At 44.3% G+C, this 26,376-nt stretch overlaps 1 protein-coding gene across 5 annotated transcripts in view; it reads left to right on the forward strand.

Annotated features, from left to right (window-relative positions):
• Nucleotides 1-26,376, forward strand: part of RUSC2 (RUN and SH3 domain containing 2) — a 57,354-nt gene that overhangs the window by 22,205 nt on the left and 8,773 nt on the right. For 2 of the 5 annotated variants that reach the window (XM_033858226.2, XM_073806252.1), the window contains exon 2: nucleotides 22,272-24,368. In XM_033858226.2, coding sequence (XP_033714117.1) covers nucleotides 22,340-24,368 — 2,029 coding nt within the window. In that variant the 5' untranslated portion in view covers nucleotides 22,272-22,339. Of the gene's footprint in view, nucleotides 1-13,345; nucleotides 13,831-20,354; nucleotides 20,488-22,271; nucleotides 24,369-26,376 lie in introns of those variants that run through there. The other 3 variants (XM_033858227.2, XM_033858229.2, XM_033858228.2) reach the window with 3 other exon arrangements.

Below are 26,376 nucleotides of genomic sequence, written 5' to 3' on the forward strand. Positions count from 1 at the left end.
CCTGCAGGACTCAGTCCACTGCCTTGGGGGAGGGGAAGCAGAAAACACTCTGGCTTTGCTTCCTAGAGCCTAGAAGCCAAAAGGAACAGCCAAAGGAAGAGCAAAGGGTTGACCATGCTGAACAGTCAAGAAGCATAGGGGCCTTTTTTGTCCCAGCTAACTTGCTTTTGCAAATATACACTTGAGAGCTATCCCCCAAGTAGAGCAGCCCACGTTGGACCCACCCCTGGTACACTGTCTCTGGTCTTCGTGGTTTCCTGCTCCTTGCTGCTCACCTATACACAGCATTAGGAGGCTTTACCTCTATCCACTGCTGCATCCTCCATCCCCTCCATCTGAAGAAATCAGTCTGTCAAGGTAGGAACTAAATCTTCCCTAATTCCCTATAGTCCTCCTCTCTATCCCTAACCTACATCCTCAAAAGAGGTAGGATTTACAGCAAATTCTCAATCTTTAGAGACTTCTAATTGTAGCAGTTAGAAGCAAGGCACTTGGAAGTATAGGGATGTGTGTGTGTGTGTGTGTGTGTGTGTGTGTGTGTGTGTGTGTGTGTGTGTGTGTGTGTGTATCTGTGTATTTATGTTGAAAGGGAGGAGGGTGAGAGGGAGGACATTTATCAGCACCCTTCATAGGAACCTTCCCTTGGGCCCAAGGTTTTAATTTGGCTTAGTTTGTAATTAGAGCTGAAAGTGACCTTAAGTCATCTGATTTAGCCTTTTGCCTCCACAAACAGGTGCTATGAGTTGAATTAAGGAGGAAATCAAATGATTGATCTAATGGAGGAAGGCATACACTTGCTGGCTGGATTGGTGGAAGAGAATATTTATCTAGGTGTAATCCCTTTTGAGCAGAAGGAGAACCTGGAACAAAGCTGAGTTTATTATTATTTTATTTTTATGGACTAAAGGAAAGCAACCCTTTACAGCTCAGTGAGGTCAGTGGCTTCTAGCTTATTCTTTTCCTGGGTATAATTCCTAGTGCTGCAGTCTCCTCTCAGCTGAGCCTGAGAGGTAAAAGGCTTGGAGCTTGTTTGGGGTTCTACCCCTAGATGTTCTGTCTGTGATTTTGGTTACATTAAAGGTGCCTGCATATTTCCAGTTCATAAGGGAGGTGATAGACTTGGGGAAAAGACGATAAATCCACACCAGGTGGTCCTAGGAAAGAGCCCATTCTACTTCAGAACCAAACCTCTTCTAGAGTGTGTTTGACTTTTGGGAGTGGACTTTTAGCTGAACCTTTCTGTAACATATTTTTTTTTGTTTTTAATTTTTTGCCGCATTGGGTCCTCGCTGCTGTGCGCGGGCTTTCTCTAGTTGCGGCGAGTGGGGACTACTCTTCATTGCGGTGCGTGGGCTTCTCATTGCCATGACTTCTCTTGTTGTGGAGCACGGGTTCTAGGCTCATGGGCCTCAGTAGTTGTGGCACGTAGGCTCAGTAGTTGTGGCTCGCGGGCTCTAGAGCACAGGCTCAGTAGTTGTGGCGTGCGGGCTTAGTTGCTCCGCGGCATGTGGGATCTTCCCAGACCAGTGCTTGAACCCGTGTCCCCTGCATTGGCAGGTGGATTCTTAACCACTGTGCCACCAGGGAAGTCCCTCTGTAACGTATTTGAGAACCCAAAAGCAAAGCAAGCTCTGTGCTTTGAAAGAAGACTCTACATTAGGGAGGCCTGATAAGGAAGCAGGCTAGGCCTCTTCTAACACACTCCTAGCATGCTGGCTGGCCTCACTTGGAGTCCAAAATAACATAATACCAGTTCGGAACAGTGGCCTCCTCAGCTAGGAGCAGCTACACACAACCTGGAGGACAGATAGATGCGCTCCTGGGCATTGGCTGCTATTCCATTTGTGAATCAGACTCCTGATGCCATAGCCAGGTGCTCTCAGGCATCTAACAGCCTGTTTATTCTCTCCTTGCAACTCAGCCCAGACACCACAGGAATCATTATTAGCACCAATTCTTAAATCTCCAAATTCTTTCAGCACTTCTCACACATTTCAGAAGTATTTGTTTTATAGGTAATTCAGAGTCTGCATCAAATCTCATGGCCTATAAAGACATAGAACCTTAGCAGGCATGAAGGGTAATTATACAAACTGATTTTCTGAATTCACATAGAAAGTTATTTTCTGTACTCAGAAGTAAGTAAGTTTGCTGTTAGTGCAGTTAATTGACATCATTTTCCAAACATAGTTGATTTGAGAGCCATGAAAAAAGAAAGATGATTTCTCTCCGTTAATAATTTGTTTCAGGGCTTCCCTGGTGGCGCAGTGGTTGAGAGTCCGCCTGCCGATGCAGGGGACACGGGTTCGTGCCCCGGTCCGGGAAGATCCCACATGCCGCGGAGCGGCTGGGCCCGTGAGCCATGGCCGCTGAGCCTGCGCGTCCGGAGCCTGTGCTCCGCAACAGGAGAGGCCACAGCAGTGAGAGGCCCACGTACCAAAAAAAAAAAAAATTTGTTTCACTCCCCATTTCCCCGACCCCAACCAACCATGTTCAGTCTTGCCTTTGTCTTTCCCCAGAGGTTTTCAGAATTTCTTCCTCTGAGCCCTAGGGTCCCCTGGAAGTGCCTTTGGGGGCCCTGCAGTGGAGAGAGGGAGTTGGAGTGTATGGGGCCTTAGGCCTTCCCTGCTTCAACCAGAATAGCTCTGTTTTATGTGTTGGAGCTAAAAAGTTTGAAACCACTGCTCTAACCCTTGTCTTACATCCTAAAACATCTTTCTTGCTGCCCTAGCCCTCCCCAGAGACATGTTGGCAATGACTTTAACAAAATTCTGAGCCTTGCAAGTTGAGCCTTCTTACCCCTAAACATCCAGCACAGTGCTTTATACACAGTAGAAGTGTGTGCAGTGAATACTTGTGGCTTGATTGCTTGTTTGATTGATTGACTCCTGAGATGATATTAATTAATGGCCTTGGGATGCTTCTACACCAGAAAAGAGAGTACATAGTAAATCATAGTTTATTTGTTATGATTTGGGCACTTCTGACCTTTCCTACTGCAATCAGTCGTGCAATCTGAGGTAAAAACATGGCCTAAAGGAGTTACTTAATACTTAACGTAGGTTATTGCTGGTGTAGAGGATACTTGACTAGGTCAACACAAGCAAAAAAGTACTTCCAAAGAAGTGTGTCCTGAGGTAAAAGGTAAGCAGAGTGATTACTGGGAAACACTAGGGACAGAAATATACTAAGATAACATAGCCTTATCTACTTTTCAGTATTACTTGCTTTTGCTAAAAATTACCTGCCTGATAGTTTCCAAAACTACTCAGTGTCTTGATTATGGGAAGTACAAATCTTTTTCTTCGCTAAGCTGCCTTAAAACACCGTCCAAGCTGTTTATCTGTAGCCTCCAGTATACATCTACATATCTTTTGAAGGGGGGGTGGGTGGCTTTATTTTGTTTTTAATCAATTTATGTTTTATAAAAGTGATATATATGTTTAGTTTTTAAAAAGCCAAATAATAGAAAAAGGACATTAGTGGGAAAACTGGCAAAATCCATATAGTCTGCAAGTTTAGGTAATATTAATATATTCAATGATGATTTCCTTGTTTTAACAAATGCACCATGATTATGTAAGATGGTAACATTAGGGGTACTGGTTGAAGGACATACGGGAACACTCTTAACTATCTTTGCAAGTTTTCCAAAAATTATTCCAAAATAAATAATTTTTTAAAATTTGTACACAATAATGAAGATCTTCACAATGAAAAAGAAAAATGCCAAGTAGTGCCAAATCTGAGATAATGACCAACAAAATCAATAATACCAGCAATAGATTATGACCCATTGAATTAAAAAAAAAAAAAAAGCCGAGAATCTATACCAATACCAAAAAAATAAATAGGAAGGAAAAGGGAAATCTTTCTCATATTGGAATGCCAGCTAATAAATGTAGGAGGAATAATAAAGAGAAAATCATCATTTTTCAACCATCACAGTAGATAACTAATTCAGGTAAAAATCTGCAATGGATGCTGGCATTTTTAAAGAGTAATAACAATGCATTACATTTCTATAAAACATTTATAGAGCACTTTCACACACTGTTTTGAGTAGACACTGTTCAGATCCGTAGCATGAGGTATAATATCTCCCCTTAGCCTCCACATCCTTTTTCTCGCCTAGTGATTCCCTATAGAATAGCCTAATCCAGGCCTAAGAATGCTCAGTAGCCAATGGTTATATTCAGATATATTTTCACCACCCTGGATCTCTCTAATAAGTCTCCTGCTAATTGCGTATCTTTGAGATTTTATCCTTTATTTAAAACATTTCACACATAGCTGATTCGTGTTCTGTATCTGGCATTCTTTTTTTTTTTTTTTTTTGCGGTACGTGGGCCTCTCACTGCCGTGGCCTCTCCTGTTGCAGAGCACAGGCTCCGGACGTGCAGGCTCAGCAGCCATGGCTCACAGGCCCAGCCGCTCCACAGCATGTGGGATCTTCCCGGACTGGGGCACGAACCCGTGTCCCCTGCATCAGCAGGCGGACTCTCAACCACTGTGCCACCAGGGAAGCCCATGGCATTCTTAATATTTGAAATTCTTGCAGTTTAAATCTATTATTTGTTGTTTTCTGTTATTCATTCATGGTTTCTTGTTTCCATGTATATTTGTGATCTTTGATACAAACTAATTTTTACTTACTCTTTAATTTTGAGAATGCTGTCAACTTAAAGTTGGAGATATTTTCCTCCAAAAGTTGGGAGGAACCACCAACCCTGGATCACTTGAGCTTGCTTCAAGGGTCTCAGCCTACTATGGGGGTCTTGGGTTTGGCTCCCTCACCTTACTAGTGGTCCAGGGCTTGTCATTCTGACCGTTATAGGAATGCTTTGGGAATTAGCCCTCAAGAAACTGTTGTTTGACCCCTTGCTTATTCCACAGCTCATGATTTTTTTTTTTTTCCTCTTTTGGGGGGTGGGGCAAGTAGTCTTGGAGATTTTTCCTATTTACTATAAGCCCTGAAATGTTTTAAAAAGTATATGTTATACAGGATATAGGTTTTTTTTGTTGTTTTTTTTGGGGGGTGGCGAGGTTTGCGTTATGCAGGCCTCTCACTGTTGTGGGCTCTCCCGTTGCGGAGCACAGGCTCTGGATGCGCAGGCTCAGCGGCCATGGCTCACGGGCCCAGCCGCTCCGCGGCATGTGGGATCTTCCCGGACCGGGGCACGAACCCGTGTCCCCTGCACCGGCAGGCAGACTCTCAACCACTGCGCCACCAGGGAAGCCCAGGATATAGTTTTTTGTAGTAGAAGGAACTCCCTTGATATCTTGTTCACTGTAATGCAGGAAGCAGAAGTCTCTCTGTACAATTTGATATCCTACTTTTTTTTATTAGCTTTTAAGCCTTTTTCTATACCAGTAAACATTCATTATAAACGTAATTCCTATGGTTTCATTATATTCCATTGCATGGCTAGACCACCATTTAATTAGGCATTTTTCTATTAGATATTTAGAATGTTTTCAGGTTTTTGCTGTTGTAAATAATACTGCATTGAACATCATTGTGGTAATGTGAGGTAAATCGGGGGTTGAGGATATAAAGGAAAAGCATAGCTGTTACCCTGGGGAGGGGTTGTAAACTCAAATGCTTTGTAGGATCCAGGCAAATAAAGCAAATGAGTATAGTGAAGCAACGAAGCTGACTAGTACAAAAGACCAAAGGGAGTGGTGGGAACATGTCAAACTGAAGGGCACATGCCCATCTTATAAATAAGGGCAGCCATATCTCTAGCTGATTGTTACCATCTAGGAATGAGGGACTGGTATGGTCAGTTCTTCTGATTTTTCAAGCAACACAAACTGAAAATCTAAAAAAAAAAAAATTTTATGGTCGCATTTTTACTGTGCAAACCACATAAAATCTGTCGACATACAAGATGTGACCATCAGGCTGTCACTTTGCAACCTTTGCTCTAGGATCATGACTGTGGGAATAAATGGTGGGGAAGTACTGACTGAAGACATGGCTGTTCAGTCATCTTTCCATTCTCAGTACGAAATAGAGAGAAATGAGGAGTTAAGAGTTTAAGATCTTGGCCTTGAAGATTTATTTACTAAGGCTCAGCTTTTTGGTTTTCATCTTCCTTCCTTCCTTCCTCAGCTCTTATCAAATATGCTATTCTCAGACTAAGCTAACCTTCTGAAAGCAGACTTGAGTCCAGCTAGCCCACTGGGCTTGCCATTCAGTAGCTTTACCAAACATTGGTGGTGACCTACTAAGTGCCAAGGCTCTGGGCTCAGAATTACTTATCAAGATATAAGACACAGTCCCACCTTCCAAAAGTCTGCTGTCATCAAGAGATAAATAACAAAATAAAATGGCCAAGACTTGGTACCAAATGAGTTGTACAGATAATTGGTATTGAAAAAGTTCAGAAGAAAAGACTTTCATGATAAAGAAAAGCTTCCAGAAATGGTAGAATTTGAGCTAGATCCTTTTTTTAAAAAAAAGGCAAGAGAAATAGGGAGAGAGAACATTCCAGATATCTTCCCAGTGGAGTGAGCCAAAACTCAAAATTCAGAATAAATTTGGCATGTGATGGAACATGGTTGGATAAGTAGGAAGGAACTTTGAATACCACATTGAGGAATTTGGATGATCCTGTAGGCAGTTGGGAGCCACTGAAGGCTTTTTAGTAGTAAGGTGACGTATTGAAGGCAGTATACTTGGGGAGATTAGTCTTGTGTCAGTATATAGGATAGCTGGGAGGAAAGAGCCAAAATGAAAGCAAGAAAGCTAGTTAGAAGACTATATAATAATTCAGAGGAGAGATGCTGCAGGTCTGAACTAGGATGATAGGAGTAGGGATGGGAACTTGAAAGGCAATGTAACAAGTAGTTAAGAACACTGACTTTGGAATCAGACAGTTCTGTGTCTGAATCCCAGATCAGACATTACTGACTGAGTTACCTTAGGAAGGTTATTTAATAGCTCTGAGCCTCAGATTTCTCATCCATGAAACACAGATACTAATACTGAGCTTAGAGAGTGGTTATATGGGTTAAATGAGATAATGTAAGTGCTTAGCATAGTAGTTGGAATGTGGTAAGAGCACAGTAAATTATTAGATCAATGCCTAAAACATTGGAAGTTAGACTCAGCATGACTTGGTGATTGTCTGAATGTGAGGAGAGATTCCAGATGATTCTTGTATTTTCTTTTTTTTTTTTTTTTTTTTTTTTTTTTTTCGGTACGCGGGCTTCTCACTGTTGTGGCCTCTCCCGTTGTGGAGCACAGGCTCCGGACGCGCAGGCTCAGCGGCCATGGCTCACGGGCCCAGCCGCTTCGTGGCATGTGGGATCTTCCCGGACCGGGGCACGAACCCATGTCCCCTGCATCGGCAGGCGGACTCTCAACCACTGCGCCACCAGGGAAGCCCGATTCTTGTATTTTCAATTTTGTGTTACTGGTAGTCCAAAGAAAGCTGATTTGAAATAGAAAAATCAATTTGGCTTTATTTTTTATTTTTAAGGACAGTCTCCTTAATATTTATTTGTTTGTTTGTTTGTTTATTTATTGACTGCAACGGGTCTTAGTTGCCGCATGTGGGATCTTCCATTGCAGCGTGCGGGCTCCTCACTGCGGTGCACAGGCTTCTCTCTAGTCATGGTGTGCGGGCTCCAGAGCGCACGAGCTCAGTAGTTGCAGCACATGGGCTCTCCAGTTGTGGCACCCGCGCTCCAGAGCGTGTGGGCTCAGTAGTTGTGGCACGTGGGCTCAGTTGCCCTGCGGCATGTGGCATCTTAGTTCCCCGACCAGGGATCGAACTGGCATCCCCTGTATTGCAAGATAGATTCTCAACCACCAGACTACCAGGGAAGTCCCTCAATTTGGTTTTAAACGTGTTGAATTTGAGGTAATAATAAGAAGTACCTAATACGGTATTGGAGATTTGATTCTGGAAACGCAGGAAGAATGTAAGATTTGGAAATCAACAGTATAATGGGAAGGGCTAAACACTTCTCAGGTTGAAAAAGACTTCAGGTCTGAGCCCTGCTGTAAATCTACCTTTAAATATAGGTCAGGTATTGTATTAAACAACTAAGAAAGAATGATCTAAGAAGTAGAACTAGGAGGGTTGTTGTTATGGAAGCCAAAGGCAAAAGAGGGTTTCAGTAGGAGGGGATGGCTAAGTGTCAGGCAATTTAAATATTATGGGTTTAAAAATTAGAACTGTTTCAGACAGTTCATGTATTAATTAAAAGAAGTCAGACTTCCGATGTTTAAGAAATAGTTAAGGAGAAAGTAGAATTAACATAGTTCATTGTTCTAAGAATTTTGGTATTGAAAAAAACAGAAGGAAGGGGGAATTGTCTAAGGTCCTTAGGTTGGCATGGCAGTGATACCCTCTGCTTTCTAGTACACCTGAGTTTCTGCCACCCCACGCCCACGCAGTCACAGAGCCTTTAAAGACTCCTGCGTCTGTGGAGCTGAGCAACACCATTCACTGCTGCAGCTTCTTTTTTTTTTAACAGCTTTATTGAGATATAATTGACATCTGTTTCATCATTTAAAGTATACTATTCAAAAAAGAGGGGATATATGTATATGTATAGCTGATTCACTTTGCTGTACAGTAGAAACTAATACAACATTGTAAAGCAACTATAATCCAATAAAAATTTTTTTTAAGTATACTATTCAATTGTTACTAGTATATTCACAGAGCTGTGCAACCATCACCGTAATCTAATTTTAGAACATTTGCATCATCCCTAAAAGAAATCCCAAACCCAGTAACAATCCCTCCCCATTTTCCCTTCCCCCAAGTCCCTGGCAGCCACTAACCTACTTTTTTTTTAATTAATTAATTAATTTATTTATTTAGGCTGCGTTGGGTCTTCATTGCTGTGCCTGGGCTTTCTCTAGTTGCGGCGTGCAGGGGCTGCTCTTCGTTGTGGTGCACAGGCCTGTCATTTCGGTGGCTTCTCTTGTTGCGGAGCACAGGCTCTAAGCACGTGGGCTTCAGTACTTGTGTCACATGAGCTCAGTAGTTGTGGCTCGCGGGTTCTAGAGCGCAGGCTCAGCAGTTGTGGCGCACAGGCTTAGTTGCTCCGCAGCATGTGGGATCTTCCTGGACCAGGGTTCGAACCCATGTCCCCTGCATTGGCAGGCAGATTCTTAACCACTGCACCACCAGGGAAGTCCCACTAATCTACTTTTTGTCTCCATAGATTTGCCTAGTCTGGGCATTTCATATAAATGCAGTCAAACAATATGTGGCCTTTTGTGTTCAGCATCTTTCACTTAGCATAATGTTTTCAAGGTTCATCCATATTGTAGCGTGTTTCTTTTTATTACCGAATAATATTCCGTTTTATGAATATACCACATTTTATCTATCCAGTCGTCTGTTAATGGACATTGAGTTATTCCCACTTTTTGGCTATTATAAATAATGCTGCTATGAACATTCATATGCAAGATTTTGTGTGAAGATATGTTTTCATTTCTTTGGGGTAGGTATCTAGGAGTAGAATTTCTGGGTCATACGGTAACTCTGTGTTTTACATTTTGAGGAACTACCAGACTATTTTCTAAAGTGACTGAACCATCTTACAATCCTCCCAGCAATATATGAGGGTTCTAATTTCTCCACATTGTCATCAACACTTGTTATTGTCTCTCTTTTTTATTTAGCCATTCTAGTAGGGAGTAGTATCTCATTTAAGTTTTGATTTGCACTTCCCTAATAACTAATGATGTTGAGCATCTTTTCATGTGCTTATTGACCATTTGTATGTCTTCTTTAGAGAAATGTCTATTCAGGTCCTTTGCCCATTTTTAAATTGGGTTATGTGTCTTTTTATTGCTGAGTTGTAAAAGTCCTTTATGTATTCTGGATAGAAGTCCCTTATCAGATATATGATTTGCAAATGTTTTCTCCCATTCTGTGGGTTGTCTTTTCACTGTCTTGATTGTGTTCTTTAAAGCACAAAAGTTTTAAAGTTTTATGAAATCCAACTTACCTATTTTTTTTAATAAATTTATTTATTTTATTATTTTATTTTTATTTTATTTTTTATTTTTGGCTGCGTTGGGTCTTCACTGCTGCGTGTGGGCTTTCTCTGGTTGCGGCGAGCGGGGGCTACTCTTTGTTGCGGTGCGCGGGCTTCTCATTGTGGTGGCTTCTCTTGCTGTGGAGCACAGGCTCTAGGTGCGTAGGCTTCAGTAGTTGTGGCACGTGGGCTCAGTAGTTGTGGCTCGTGGGCTGTAGAGCACAGGCTCAGTAGTTGTGGCACGCGGGCTTAGTTGCTCCACGGCATGTGGGATCTTCCTGGACCCGGGATTGAACCCGTGTCCCCTGCATTGGCAGGCGGATTCTTAACCACTGTGCCACTAGGGAAGCCCCAACTTACCTATTTTTTTCTTTTGTCACTTGTATTTGTGGTATCTTGTCTAAGAATGCATTACCTAACTCAAGGTTATGAAGGATTATTCCTTTTTTTGCTAAGCTTTCTTTTAACAGACCTTTTTTTTTTTTTCTCATGAACAGCAGGGGGCTTCTCTGTCAGCCTTTTGAGTCAGATCTGCCCACCACTTACTTTAATTTACTCTCTCACCCTTTTTGTATTACTCTTATTCAACAAGACTTTGACTAACCACCTTCTATAAGCCAAACACTGTGCTAGTATTATAGGAAGCACAAAATAAAAATGATACTGTCTTAAGCTCTGGGTATTGGGGATACAGAGATGACTATAACTTGGACTTTGCAGTCTATAAGAGCCATTAAGGCAGATAGGCAAAAAAGAACATAACCATGTCAAGTGACAAACGATATACTTAATCAGAACCTCTCATGGGGCTTCCCTGGTGGCGCAGTGGTTGAGAATCTGCCTGCCAATGCAGGGGACACATGTTCGAGCCCTGGTCTGGGAAGATCCCACATGCCGCGGAGCAACTAGGCCCGTGAGCCACAACTACTGAGCCTGCGCGTCTGGAGCTTGTGCTCCGCAACAAGAGAGGCCGCGACAGTGAGAGGCCCGCGCACCGCGATGAAGAGTGGCCCCTGCTCACCGCAACTAGAGAAAGCCCTCGCACAGAAACGAAGACCCAACACAGCCAAAGATAAATAAATAAAATAAAATTTAAAAAAACACCTCTCATGAACTGATGTTAGTTTCTGATGAAGTTTCCGTCAGTATACAATGAAATAAGAAAAATAATGACAGTGTGCTTTTTTAATGAAATGATGGTGATAGTTGATGTAGGGTGTTTTTTGTTGTTGTTGTTTAATGATCTTACTTGGCGATATAAGATATTGGCAATCCCGTATTGATCCCCTGGCTTTTGTGGGATTTTTTTCTTGTCTGTAAAATCAACAACCTCCAGCCACAGTTCGGAAGACAGAGATCATTTCTGGCTCCAAGGTGATCAGTGAAGACTTGATGGAGGAGTTGATCTGGGCATTGCAGGTTTTAGATAATTCCTCATAGGTTTAGCCAAGTGTAACAGGCAGGAGAATCTGAACAAAGAGTGGAAAGAGCTTATGAAACAGGTTTGAAGGACTACATGACCGGGGATGGGAAGTAAGGTTGGGTAGAGAGGGAGTAGACAGCCAAGATGGAGGACCTTGAAAGCCAAAATGAGTTTGAACTTGATTCTCTGGGTAATGGGAAACCATTAAAAGGGGCAGGAGTGACATGTTGAATAAAATGGGGCTTCAGGAAGATGAATCTGGCAGTACTAGATAGAAGGTAAATTGCAGGTGAGAAGACTAGTTAGGAGGCAATTGTGGTTTATAATGTGATGGTTTTTATATTTTGTTTCTAGCCAGAAAAAAATTTGATCTTCTTATCAAAGCCCTATAGATCTTTGGCCGTAGTTGGTGGAAAGTAGGTGATGATGTGGTCTGTGATATAGTGAAGTAAGTTAAGCACTGAAAGTATGATAGCTGCCACCTTCTGTAGGCAGCTGGAAACACTTCCTAAGTAGTAGCTCTCTAGTACAATGCATGGCTTAGTCTCACAGAAATTTCAGGGACAAAGACCCTGGGCCCAGAGCTCTTACTGGAATTCTCAGCACTGGTCATGGAGATTGACTTTGCCCCAGCCTACAGCCCAGCTAGGGGAGAGGGAAGTACAGTGACACCTTTCACTGTCCTTGAGGGGATCGTTCATGACTAGTTTTATGAACAGCTGCCTTCCTCTCTCCTTCCCTTCCTCATTGTTTCCTGCTTTGTAGAATCAAGAAGGCATGGCCCCTCAAACATTTATTTCAAGGTTGGAGATAGGTTTTTGGGTCTTCAGCAACTTCTGTTCTTCTACAACTCAGTTCATCTTAGGATGCTGTCACTGAGCATTTGAGTCTCATAGGGAATAGAAGCAACAATAAGGGGAAAGAAACGACGTATCTTCTGGATCCTGAGTGGTAGCTGATGTGGTCCTGGCCAGTAGACCTAAGGCTTCTTTTTAGGGACCTGAAATCCAAGGGCTTGCCTGTGGCGTCCAGATGGTAGTCAGTACTGGAAGGAGCTCTATGCAGGGCTAGTGCTTGAGGGCCAAGACCATCTTGACACCACCATCTCTGTGTTCAAGGATGGCAGCAGGCGGCAGTGGCATGAACTGGACAGAGACATGCTGCTACTTACTGTACAGCTGGCTCTGCCTCTGGCTTCTCCACTGTCTACTGATTCCCACAGAACTGGCCCAGAACCTGACGAGGGTGGAGCAGGGAAGGGGTGGAGGGCTCTGTAGTTCTTCAGACAGAACTGAGAATTTTCTCTGGGCTGGGGAAGACCACTCCTTTTCCTTAGCCTTCCTTTCCCTAGGAAAGTAGGCTTTCTGCCCCCTGGCCTGGCTAAAGGGACTCTGCCTTCCCACAGGCCCAGCTGGACCTTACTCAGTACTGACCTAAAACTGATGTAGGTGAGAGGGCGGAAGGTTCTGCTACAGCCCCACTAGCAGACCCGCTGAAGATCCAGGGAACTGAAGTGGACCCTGTGGTAGGAAGGGGGCCTGTAGCCAACTTGATCCTAAGGTTCACTACCACCCTGTATATAGAAGCCTCTATGGCCCAGTCTCTCTTTTTTTCTGAGACAGACCCCGTTTCTCTGAAGAGGCACGCCCTAGAAAGCCTATTGCCAAGTCTAGGAACTTGGTGCTACTGCTGGTGGAATGATGATTGGTCCCCACAGCCTCCCTGCAGGGCTTCAGGAACCCCCTCCCAGGCTGGCTGCTCCACCCTGAGGCTAGTCTAGAATCCTAGTGAAGGGAAAAAGCTGGAAAACAAGGAGTCATTCAGAGTGGGTGAAAAGAGGAGGGAGAGGTTTCTGGCTGAGATCTAAAAGGAGGGGCCTAAGGAAGGAAGGAAGCTCTAAGCCTCCTCCCAGACCTTTTCCCTGAGACTCCTAGGGATGAGAGAGGAGCGAGGCCCAGCTCTCTCGCTATTTTTCTTTGCCGCTTTGAGAGTTCTCATCTTCCAGCACTGACGGCCTTCTGTGGCTGACTCCTTTCTCTACCTTCCCCCTTCCCCAGGCTAAAGGGCCCACGGGGACTGGCAGGGAGGAAGGCTGAGTGGCTGTACTGTGGGCATGCCTATTCCTTTCCCTTCCCCCTTCCCTTAGCAGCAACGTCACCGCAGCACCAGAGGCAGCAGCAGCGGCAAGGATACTGGGGCTGGGATTGCGCAGCCTCCCTGCATTAGCAACGATGCCATTGTATTAGCAGAAATCAGATCTTAGGAAATCAGCCCAGTTCCCCCTGTGTGGTCCTGTGGAACAGTGCCTCAGCTTGAACTGTCAAGATAGAGCTTGGTCGGAGTGCAAAAGGAACAGAAGCCTCCAGATACAGCTAAGGCTCCTTACAGAGGTATGGCTCAGCGGAGCTGGGGGGAGGGGCAGGGCAGAGATGCTAGAATAACTGATCAGCACATTTGGGCCCTGGTTTTGAGGGTTGGCTTTGTCTTCCCGAAAGAGGGGGAGAGAGAGAGAGAGAGAGAGCGAGCATGAGCGCAAACATTAGACAAGCTCATCCATGCATACATTTGGGCTGTGGTGCAGAGATGGGGAAAAACAGGCTTGGGCTAATGCTATTTTGTCAAGAAGCAGAAAATCCCCTTCCTCCTTTCTGAGCATCTCTAATGAGGCTGTTATAGTGCGGGTCAGCGTAGAGGGGGTCAGATCTAGAAACAAAGGCTTAATAGGGAGGAGATACCCCTACAGCTACTGTAAGTTTATGATGGAGACATGCAGGGATCCACACAGGAGGTACTGGGAAGCATTGAGTCCATCCTTTACCTCCATGCACATATGTACATGCACTAGACACACATACCATATCTTCTGGAGCTGTGGGAGCAAAGAGGCTACAGATAAGGATGGAATAAGAAAGAATGTTGACCAAGAGGTTCCACATTATTGGTTGGTGGGGATAAGTAGTGCCTAGGGCACCTGACCTATTATAATTGGTCTTCTTATACAGGCTTAGATTCCTAACAGGAAGAGACCTGAGCATAAGTTGAGACTCCCAAATCCACCCTCCTGCTCTCTTCCCTTCAATCCTGTCCAAGAGAGAACCCAGACAGGAAAAGGGTTATCAGTCCTACTGAGGCTCCCCATCAGACCTCAGGTCAAGGTCAGATTGCTAGAGAGTAACAGCCGAGTATCACCATCTTCCCCGTCCCCCTTCAGGAGGCTAAAAAAAGAGGGAAGGGATTCTATGACTGGCAGAAAGATGCTGAAGACCAAAGACAAGGGAAACCTTTCTTCTGAAGTTTAGAACATCTTCCTGCCCAGAGTTACCCTGTTGCTGAGCAGATAGGAAGAGTTCTTTAAATTCCCATCTCCATTGATCACCTTGGTGGAGGATTCAAAAACATATGCTAATAGGAGTCAGTAGTTCCATGTTGTGCAAATGTGGTTGGATAATACATTGGGAAGTTGTGGGAGGTGTTAGTTCCCAGGAAGCACCTAGGAATGTGAACTGCAGAGCAGGGGAAAGGGGCGTTGAGGACTGTGAATGGGGCAGGGAGATGTGAGCTGGGAACTGGGGCAGGAGGTGTGATTGAAGAGTGTTTATTAGAGCATAGGGCAGTAATATGAAAGGGACTGTGGGTTCAGAGAATAGTAAAGTGGGTAAGTATAAACTGTGTAAATGGAAACTAGAGTGTGAGCCTATCCAGGAAAGGTAGGAAGCATCTGCCTTGGTAGCAGAGTAAATGTAGGGGCTTTAGGAAGAGGGTGTGGCCCTGATCTTTTCTCTGAGAGGCAGTTGTAGTGGAAAGAATTAAGAATTGGGCAGACCTGGGTTTGTGTCCATCTCAGCTGTATAATTATGGGCTAACTTCTCACACTTGCTAAGCTTCAGTTTTCTCATCTGTAAAATGGGGATGATTATGTCTACTTTAAATGATTATAGTGAAATTAGAGATGATATATGTACAACACCTTACATGTAAGTTCTCAGTAAATGATCACTAATAAATAGTATTATTATAATAGGCCAGGAGACACCCATTTGTGATGAGGGCCAGGAAGAGGGCTCTCGTGGAGAGCTTTCCCTGATTCTAGAGATCTAGACCTCGTAACTTTATGCTGACTAAGCCCACCACTTCTTTGTCCACCTGGTAGGCAGAGCTGAGCACTTTCTTCCACTTTCTTCCTATTCCGGGTTCTCTATTCCTTCCCCATCTTCATCTCCCATGTCTCTCCATTTAATCAGGGTACAAAAAGCATCTGGAATGAGCTCTTCCATCTCACTGTTTACTCTTCACCTTTATTAGCGCTCATGGGCCACAATATTAAACTTGTCTTGTTATAGAACATGTCTCTCCCGGGGGAGAAGTCTAATAGATATGCTCTCAGTAAATGTGTTCTGTGGTGTTTGAAATCAAGTCACGTGTACAGTAGACTCTCATTACATTCCTAACTGATCAAGAAAAAAGGTCAAACATTAGGATTCCTGACTCTTGACTTAATTCTGTCATTTATCCATTGAGAGATCTTGGGCAAGTCATTTGTTTTTTCTAGGTGTTGATTTCCTTATTTTTTTAAATAAAGAAGTGGCTCTGCCTATTCTGGTGCCTTGTTGTGAGGATCAATGAGATGACATACATAAAGAAGTGCTTTGTAAAATATGTGAATGTGTCGGGGCAAAAGGCATGAGTACAAAGTCTAATGAGGTGTCTGTAGAACTTTACCTTAGTTGGCTGAACTAGAGTTGTCTGTGGAGAAACTACTGGCAGATCAGGAAGGAATAAGACTTTCTCTGAGATACAAAAATATAAAATAAAATGGAATCAACCAGTGAAAGAGCTTTACACTTAAAATAGGATTCAACACAACCTAAATATAAAAGCTAAAACTATACAGCATTTAGGGAAAAAAAGAGGAAAATTTCTTTATGATCTTGGGACAGGCAAAGCTTTCTTAGCATACAGAAAGATTTAACCATAAAGAAAAAAACAGATAAATGGGACTTCATAAAATTAAAACCTTCTATTAATTAAAAAACACCATTAAGAAAACAAATGGGCAAGCCACATTTGAGAAAAGGCCACTTGAGAAAATATTCTCAAGACATACGTCTGACAAAGGGCTTGTATCCAGAATAAATTTTAAAACTCCTACAACTCAACAATAAAAAGACAAGTCAGTTTTTAAAATGGGTAGAACAGGAGTCGATAACTAACCTACTGTGCCTACCATGTTCCAAGCACAATGCGTGGGTTCTAGGGACACAGGGTTGACTCTATCCCTAGATACAGTCCCTACCCTGTTCCTCAAGGAACTGCACTCTAGTCTGGGGACAGATACGTAAACATAACATAATAAACCTTCAGCGCCCTCCAGCCAAAGGTACTCCATCACCCTCGACATTCATTTGTGCTTTATCCCTGATTCAGAGAGTCAGCTTTCCAGACTCTATGTGTTGCTCTGTTTCTCCATTTGAACGTGTATATGACACAGTCAGTGGTTTTGTGGGTCAAAATCAGAAACTCTTATGCGCGTATTACTTGTGAATGCTTTTGAAAATCGTGCTATAAAAGGGGGTGGAGGGGTATTCATTGAAGATCAAGTGATGGCTGTAGCCCACAGGTACTCCTAAAATTACTTCCATGTATGCAAGAAAGTTCTTTATGCTCCATTTAGTCCAGGCCTCAGATTGTGGCCTGGACCCTGGGGAAGCATAGTACTGTACGTAAGGGGAAGCCCCCTTCCCAAGCCCCAAACCCACAGTATCTGTAGCACTTAAAGAAAAAAAACTGTTTAAATTATGTACATAGGGGCTTCCCTGGTGGCGCAGGGGTTAAGAATCCGCCTGCCAATGCAGAGGACACGGGTTTGAGCCCTGGTCCGGGAAGATCCCACATGCCGCGGAGCACCTAAGCCCGTGTGCTACAACTACTGAGCCTGTGCTCTAGAGCCCATGAGCCACAGCTACTGGAGCCCATGCACCTAGAGCCTGTGCTCCGCAACAAGAGAAGCCACCGCAATGAGAAGCCATGCACCGCAATGAAGAGTAGCCGCCGCTCATCGCAACTAGAGAAAGCCCGCACACAGCAACAAAGACCCAACACAGCCAAAAATAAATAAATAATAAAAAATATATATATGTACATAACAGATATTTATTAGAAAGTTAGATGAAACAAAAAGAATAAAATTAAAAAATAATCGAAAATCACTCAACAGCAATAATCACTGTTAACATTTTGTTGCAAAGTCAGCCCTCCATATCTGCGGGTTGTGCATGCATAGATTCAACCAACCGAGGATTAAAAATATTCAGGAAAAATGTTCCAGAAAGTTCCAAAAAGCTAAACTTGAATTTGCCATGCTCTGACAACTATTTACATAGCATTTACATTGTATCAGGTATTACAAGTAATCTGAAGATGATTTAAAGTAAACGGGAGGATGTGTGTAGGTTATATGCAAATACTACGACATTTTATATAAGGGACCTGAGCACCCTTGGATTTTGGTACTGTTTATGCTTTCAAGTTTTCTTCCATGTATATTGCTATGGTTTGAATGTCTGTGTGTCCCCTCCCCGCCATCCATGTGTTGAATTCTAAGTCCCAAAGGTCATGGTAGTAAGAGGTAGGGCCTCTGGGAAGTGATTAGGTCTTGAGAGCAGAGCCCTCCTGAATGAGATTAGCGCTTTTATAAAACAGAAAGATCCCTTGTCCATTACACTATGTGAAGACACAGGTAGAAGGTGCTAACTATGAACCAGAAAGTGGGCTTTCACCAGAACTCAGCCATGCTGGAACCTTCATCCTAATCTTGGACTTCCCAGCCTCCAGAACTGTAAGAAATACATTTCTGCTGTTTATAAAGCCACCCAGTCTGAGGTATTTTGTCATAGCAGCCTGAATGGACTGACAGATATAGAGATATATTTATTTACAACAATGGTGTCATACTGTAAATTCTGTTTGTAATCTGCTACTTTCACTTAATAGTTTGTGAATAGTTTCTCAAGTCAATAATAATCAAATTAACCAACGTTGTTTTAATGATACTCTGTTCTGTACGTTTTTGGTTTTTTCTTTTTGGCTGCGTTGGGTCTTCATTGCTGCTCGTGGGCTTTCTCTAGTTGTGGTGAGCAGGGGCTACTCTTCGTTGCGGTGCACGGGCTTCTCAGGGCTTCTCATTGCAGTGGCTTCTCTTGTTGCAGAGCACGGGCTCTAGGCGCACAGGCTTCAGTAGTTGTGGCACCCAGGCCCAGCAGTTGTGGCTCGTGGGCTTTAGAGTACAAGCTCAGTAGTTATGGCACGTGGGCTTAGTTGCTCCGCGGCATGTGGGATCTTCCCGGACCAGGGCTCGAACCATGTCCCCTGCATTGGCAGGCGGATTCTTAACCACTGTGCCACCAGGGAAGTCCCTGTTCTGTAATTTTAAAACTGATTATTGTTGGAATTTTACTGTGTTCCCAACTTTCTGTTATCCTTGTGGCATATATATTTGAGTTCAAAGTTTTCTTGGCAAAGGAAGAGAAGAGATGGGAAGGAGTGAAGGGGAAATTATCTCACATACCTCATAGCAAAACTTCCTCAAAATTATCTTTATCCCTCTCTACAAAATCCCATACTTTAAGGCAGCTGTTCCTCTCTTTTCTTTTTCTCATCTTGTCTCTGCAAATACCCACTCCCCTCCACTGCTAAACATTGGTTCCCTTCCCTCTTCCCATAAACCTTAATCTTTTTTCCTACTTACAAATTATATCTTAACAGCTTTGTTAAGGTATAATTCACATACCATAAAATCCACTCTTTTATAAAACTGAGACATAATTCACATTCCATAAAACTATGGAGTTTTTATTTTATTCACAGACTTGTGTAACCATCACCGCTCTCTGATTTCAGAACATTTTCATCACCCCCGAAAAGAACCTCCATCCCCATTAGTAGTCACTCCCCATCTTCCAGTCCCTCAGTCCCTGGCAACCACTATTCTACTTTTTGTTTCTGTGTATTTGCCTATTCTGGACATTTCATGTAAATGGAATCATATAACATCATACAAAGAAGCCTTTTACGACTGGCTTCTTTCACTTACCTTTTCGAGATTCCGTCATGCTGTATGTAGCATGTGTCAGTACTTCATTCCTTTTATCGCTAAATAATATTCCATTATGTATACCGTATTATGTTTATCTGTTCATCAGTTGATGAACATTTGAATTGTTCCCACTTTTCTGGCTACTGTGAATAATGCTGCTGTGAATATTTGTATACAAGCTTTTGTGTGAACATACGTCTTCATTTCTCTTGGGTATATACCTAGGAGTAGAATTTCTAAGTCATATGGTAACTCTATGTTTAACATTTTGAGGAACTGCCAGACTGTTTTTCCAAAGTGACTGCACCATTTTACAATGGCTCCAGCACTGTTTGAGGGTTGCAGTTTCTCCACATCCATCCACCAGCATTTGTTATTGCCTTTTATCTTAGTGGGAATGAAGTGGTATCTCATTGTGGTTTTTATTTCTCTAATGACTAATGATGTTGAACATCTTTTCATGTGCTTATTAATCATTTGTATGTCTTCTTTGGAGAAATGTCTATTCAAGTTCTTTGCCCAGTTTTTAATTGGGTTATGTACTTTTTATTGTTGAGTTGTAAGAGTTCCTTGTATATTCTAATCAGAAGACTCTTATCAGATACACAATTTGCAAATATTTTCTCTCATCCTGTGAGTTGTCTTTTCACTTTCTTGATGGTCTCCCTTGAGGCACAAAGGTTTTTGATTTTTATGAAATCTATCTTATCTGTTTTCTCTATTATCACTTGTGTTTTTGGTATCTTATCTAAGAAAGCATCCCATCTTAATCTTAATCTAAGATAATGCATTTACTCCCATGTTTTCTTCTGTAACTCTTAGCCTTGTGGCTCAGTTTAGCCTCTCTGATTTCTGCCTTTCTGCATATCTACTCCTTACCTCAATCAACACACAAAGGCTTGGGAAGTCCAACAGAGGAGCCTTCCTCTCAGAAAGGAAAGGAGGAAGAAAGAAGGTAAATACTTGCTTTTTAATTTTAATGTAATTTAACTTAACACAAAAGAATATATTTAATAATGTCCCTTGCACATGTATTTATTAGACACTTGAATTTTTTCTTTTGTGTGTTGCCTGTTCATGTCCTTGAGCATGTGTGACTTGCCTGGCCCTTTACTGTACTCCACATGAAGAGCTCTGATCCTGTGATCTAAATGAGTTACACTTTTAAAAATTGGTGGTATATGGGTTCAACTAAACTTATAGGCACTTATAGGACTTATAGGCAGTGAGGGGTTTAGACTCATGGTAGGTAAGGAAAATGACAGGAATGATAAGGAAAAGAAGAGAAATGAATGAATTAGGAGAAATTAGGTAGGAGAAGTCTGAGCAAGTGAAGTCTTTTGGGACATGAACTTGGTAGCACAGGAGACTAGAACTTGAGGAGGCCATTCTGCCATGGTCCAGCCAAGAGACCAGAGAAGCTTAGAATGGACTCTGTGTAGAGAACTTGACCTTAACCTATCAGAAGTAAAACTGGGAAGAGAAGACTTTTTAGGGGACCCTCATAGTTTAAAGTTTTGGCTAAAACTGGGCAGAATCTGGGCACTTCAGATCTGTACCCTGAGCTAGATAAATATTAAGAATATTTTTTGCCTGGGGACTTCCCTGGTGGCGCAGTGGTTAAGAATCCACCTGCCAATGCAGGGAATGTGGGTTCAAGCCCTGGTCCGGGAAGATCCCACATGCTGCGGAGCAACTAAGCCCATGTGCCACAACTACTCACCCTGCACTCTAGAACCCGCGAGCCACAACTACTGAGCCTGCGTGCCACAACTACTGAAGCCTGTGCGCCTAGAGCCCCTGCTCCTCAACAAGAGAAGCCACCGCAATGAGAAGCCCGCGCACTGCAAGGAAGAGTAGCCCCCGCGCGCCACAACTAGAGAAAGCTCGTGCGCAGCAGCGAAGACCCAATGCAGCCAAAAATAAATTAATTAATTTTTTAAAAAAAGGATATATTATGCCTCATGTTTGCCAAGCCTTATCTGATGTTGTGCTAGAATGATACAAAAAAGATAAAAACAGACCTCTACCCACCTTGAGAAGGAAGAGGCTGGCATCAGCCATACTAGTAGTCTGATGCCTAACTCGGTCTCTATTCAAGAAGCTCCAGTACAGTAGTGGAGAGAGTGAGGATCTTTAGCCCACAGCCATCAGAGAGGGGCAGGTATTCTGGGGCTCAGAGGAGGAGAAAAGGTGTCCAAGATGACATAGGCGTCAAATGATATAATACATTAAAATTTATTTTTCTTGCAAAATTATAGCTTATTGCTATGCATACGTGATACATTATTTGTGATTTCCCCCCCTCATCTGTAAACGTGCTGTAGCTGTGTCTAAGACATCTCTGTATCTCCTCAGTGCCTAGTACCCTTTCAGGCATCTTAGACAGTTTTTTCTTAGTTATGTCATTATTCATACATTTTTTGTACTCAGGACTAGTCGTTATTTACTGCTAAGAAAGAGAAGGAGAAAATGCTGTCCCTGAGATTCCCCAGACCTTCAGATGTGGCATTTTGTTGCAAGTGGATGCATGATGAACTTAAAATGAAGGGGAACTCAAGAGCTGGACCTGTGCAATGCAGAAAATGTGCCTTGACGAGCTGTATTATCCAGCTGCATCTTGACTCTGAATCTTTTTTCCTCTTGGGCTCTTCTCCATCTGAAAATGATATGGGTAAGGGCATGTCCCTGACTTCGGGAAGGTGACATTAGGTTCCCTTTCTTTCCCTCTCTCTCCAGGTACCAAGGTCTCCTGATGAAATGTGTTCTGCCCCACTGGGCTCCGGGGGCAGTGTCTGGTGCTGTTGATGCCCTTGTTCGAACTTTCCAGAATGGATAGTCCCCCAAAGCTGACTGGAGAGACCCTCATCGTCCACCACATCCCCCTGGTACACTGTCAAGTCCCAGACAGGCAATGCTGCGGAGGGGCAAGTGCAGGTAGCGGGAGCACAAGACCCAATCCCTTCTGCCCACCTGAGCTGGGCATCACCCAGCCTGATCAAGACCTGGGACAAGCCGACTCCCTGCTATACAACAGTCTGCATTCTGCTCCCGGGGGATCTGCGCGATCTGCAGACAGCACCAAGAACAGAGGTCGGGATGGAAGAGGCCCCGGGGCCCCTAAACGACACAATCCCTTTTTGCTGCAAGAGGGTACTGCTGAGCCAGGACTTGGTGACCTGTATGATGACAGCATTGGTGATAGTGCCACCCAGCAGTCCTTCCACCTGCACGGGGCTGGCCAGCCCACCTTCCATCCCTCCTCTTTCCAGCTGCCACCACCTGGCCCCAGAGTGGGCAGGCCATGGGAGGCAACACATAGTCGGGCTGGAGTGGTGGAGGGGCAGGAACAGGAGCCAGTGACCACCTTGGATGCCCAGCAGTGCAGCAGTAGCCACAGTTGCCGGCCAGAGCCGGAAGCAGAGACCATGGAGCTGGATGAGTATGGGGGCCCTGGTGGGAGTGGCAGCGGGGGTGGAGCCAGTGATACCTCTGGCTTTTCCTTTGACCAGGAGTGGAAGCTCAGTTCAGATGAATCCCCAAGGAACCCCAGATGCTCAGGCTCAGGACCCCAGCACTGCCGCTGCAGTAGCACATCCAGTCAGTCCGAGGCGGCTGACCAGTCCATGGGCTATGTGAGCGACTCCTCCTGCAACAGCTCAGACGGAGTGCTGGTCACCTTCAGCACCCTCTACAACAAGATGCACGGCAACTCCCATGCCAATCTCAACTCTGCCCCGCAATCTTGCAGCGACTCTTCCTTCTGCAGCCACTCAGACCCCAGCGCCTTCTACCTGGACCTGCAGCCCTCCCCAGCAGAGTCTAAGATGTCTTGTGAGTCCCACCACCCTGACAGTGGAGGGAGAGAAGGTGGCTATGGTTGTCCTCATGCCTCGTCTCCTGAGCTTGATGCCAACTGCAACTCCTACCGCTCGCACTGTGAGCCCTGCCCAGCTGTGGCTGACCTCACAGCCTGCTTCCAGAGCCAGGCCCGTCTTGTTGTGGCCACACAGAATTACTATAAACTTGTCACCTGTGACCTGTCCTCCCAATCATCCCCAAGCCCAGCTGGCTCTTCCATCACCAGCTGCTCAGAGGAACACACCAAGATAAGTCCTGCGCCAGGCCCTGGCCCAGACCCTGGCCCTAGCCAGCCCTCTGAGTATTACCTGTTCCAGAAGCCAGAAGTCCAGCCAGAGGAACAAGAAGCAGTGGGCTCCGAAGTGGAAGCACCTGCTCCCGTGGGCCCCACTGTGATCGAGGGGCAGGTGTACACTAATACTTCACCCCCCAACCTCAGCACTGGACGTCAGCGCTCTCGAAGCTACGACCGTGGCCTAGAGCGCAGCCCTCCTATCCGCCTGGGCTCACTGGAACGCATGTTGAGTTGCCCAGTACGCCTGAGTGAGGGCCCTGCAGCCCTGACTGGGCCTAGTTCCCCACCTCGGCGTGTCACCTCCTTTGCTGAACTCGCCAAGGGCCGGAAGAAAACTGCAGGCTCTGGCTCCCCCCCACTGCGAGTGAGCGCTGGGGACTCCTCCCAGGAGTTCTCACCCATCCAGGAAGCCCAGCAAGACAGGGTGGGTCCACTAGATGAGGGCACTCACTGTAGCCATAGCCTACCACCCATGCCCTTGGGGCCAGGCCTGGACCTAGTTGGCCCAGAGCCCTGGTCCACCCAGGTCTGTCAGGGCCTCCAGTCCAGTGAGATGCCACCTGCTGGCCTCAGAGCTGCTGGGCAAGGCCCCCTGGCCCAGCTGATGGATCCACGGCCTGCTCTCCCAGGGAGCCCAGCCAGCAGCCATACCCAGAGGGATGCAAGAGCTAGAGCTGACGGTAAGGAACCTAAAGGCTGGAGAATACCAGGGTGTGTGCATGGCCTCCTCAGTAGTAGGGCCCTGCCCACCACCCCACGCATACCACTAGAGGTTCCTCAGCCTAGATCAATCATCTTTCCAGTCCAGAGCATGTCCTACGGTTGTAATAGGGGGAAGAAGGATGGAGAATAAAAAATACACCAAGGAGATAAAATTAGCACAACTTAGAGATTGATGTATCGGGAAAGGAAGTACTCAAAAGATTCTGATTCTAAGCCCGGATGACTGGAAATATGTTGATACACGGTTAGGGACTGTAAACACAGAAGTAGATTTACTGGAAAAGGAATAAGGCATGAGTTCCATTTTGGACATTAAGGAATTTGCAGTGTTTAAGGGAAATGTCCAACAGGCAAACCACCCTGGGTATCAGTAAGTTCATTCTTTGATCAGTGATTGTAGCCACTCTTCAAAGAACCTGAGACCTGACACTTAACCTTTAAGCCTCCCAGGCCAGCTCTTTCCCTATTTACTTTATTACACTTAAGTAATTATTTTTTAAAAGCTCTGTGTTAAGTGGGTGCTGGTGATAGATGAGAGGAACAATCTCTGTCCTTAAGGAATTCCGATGAAGGGTGGAAACAGAAAAGGAAACAAAATTAAAATGTAGAGATGGCAGTGTATGATACAAAATTAAAATGTAGAGATGGCGGTGTGTGGTACTAGTCTATGAGAGGGATAGCTAAACAGACCAAAATGTCAGAGGAGTGCTCATACGGTTTACATTTAAGCACAGTCTAGAAAAATGATTAGGAATAGGCTTTGTGGAGACTCATAAAAAGAGCATTCTAGGCCCATACAGTAGTCTATACAAAATCACAAAGGCACAGAATATCTCGATGCTTTCCGAAACTGCAGATAATTTAGTATAGCTATAGTGGAATGTGGATGGAACCACTGAAGGATTTTAATCAGGAAAGTGGCATTTTTTGGTTTGTTACAGCATAGTGGCATGTTTTGATTTGCATTTTAGAAAGATTTCTGATTGTTTGGGTGGAAGGTAGATTAGAAAGGATGTCTCCCTGGAGGTCAGGAGACCCCTGTGATCAGAGAGTCATTGGAATAAAAATAGTAGTTGAAGCTATGAGTGGATGAGAACATCCAGGGAGAATGTGTAGAGTTATAAAGGGAATGATGGACGGAGCCCTGGGGATACAGTGATTTAAGGTTGAGCAGAGCAACCCTCAAAGGAGACTGAGAAAAATTAGCCAAGAAAATAGAGGGAAAACCAGGAGAGGGTGAAGTCACAGGAGCCAAAGGAGGAGAACGTTTCAAAAAGAGTTAGTTCAACAAATGAGTTCTGAAAAGAAATCACTAGGATTAAGGCTGAAGAATCCCAAGAGCAGCATTTGGGAGTGGCCAGCGTAGAAACCAGATCTCAGAAGGTTTGGAAGGAAAGGGGAGATAAAGCAGGGGAAAGGTCGATAAAGGGGAATTGGCTGTCTGTAGCCTTAGGTTGGTCTGTTGGCTTCTCAAAGGAAAAGGGTTAAAAAAAATCATAAATGGTGTTGTCTCTGCTGTTAGGGAGATCACAGTCTATCAGAAGACTTCACACTCCTAAACATACACAGAGGAGGTGCCCTTGGGGAAGGGATGCAGGAGGGTCTCTAGGGAAGAGGGGGGTCAGAAACAGCAGGGATTGGTCAGAGTGCTTTGGAACCCACGCTCTTCTGAGATTGCAGTGTCTGGTGGGTGATATCTAGGCACAGGGCTTGCAGTCTGAGGGCAAGAGCAGCCCTGGTCAGAGATGGGAGGAGAGGCCTTAAAAGTGTTTTTGCTATCAGGTAAGAATTTTCATATTGAGATGCTGTTTTGTTCCATAAGTCTCCAGTGACTTACCACAGGGCTTTTTTCTTGATTCTGTATGACTTTTTTTTTTATATCAAAAAATGATGACAAAAGAAGTGAGATCTCTTTGAGATTCTGAGCAGCAGAATCAAGATTCAAAAGGGTTTTACCAAGTCGGG

This window comes from Tursiops truncatus, chromosome 6 (genome assembly GCF_011762595.2).
Source record: "Tursiops truncatus isolate mTurTru1 chromosome 6, mTurTru1.mat.Y, whole genome shotgun sequence".
Lineage (NCBI taxonomy): Eukaryota > Metazoa > Chordata > Mammalia > Artiodactyla > Delphinidae > Tursiops > Tursiops truncatus.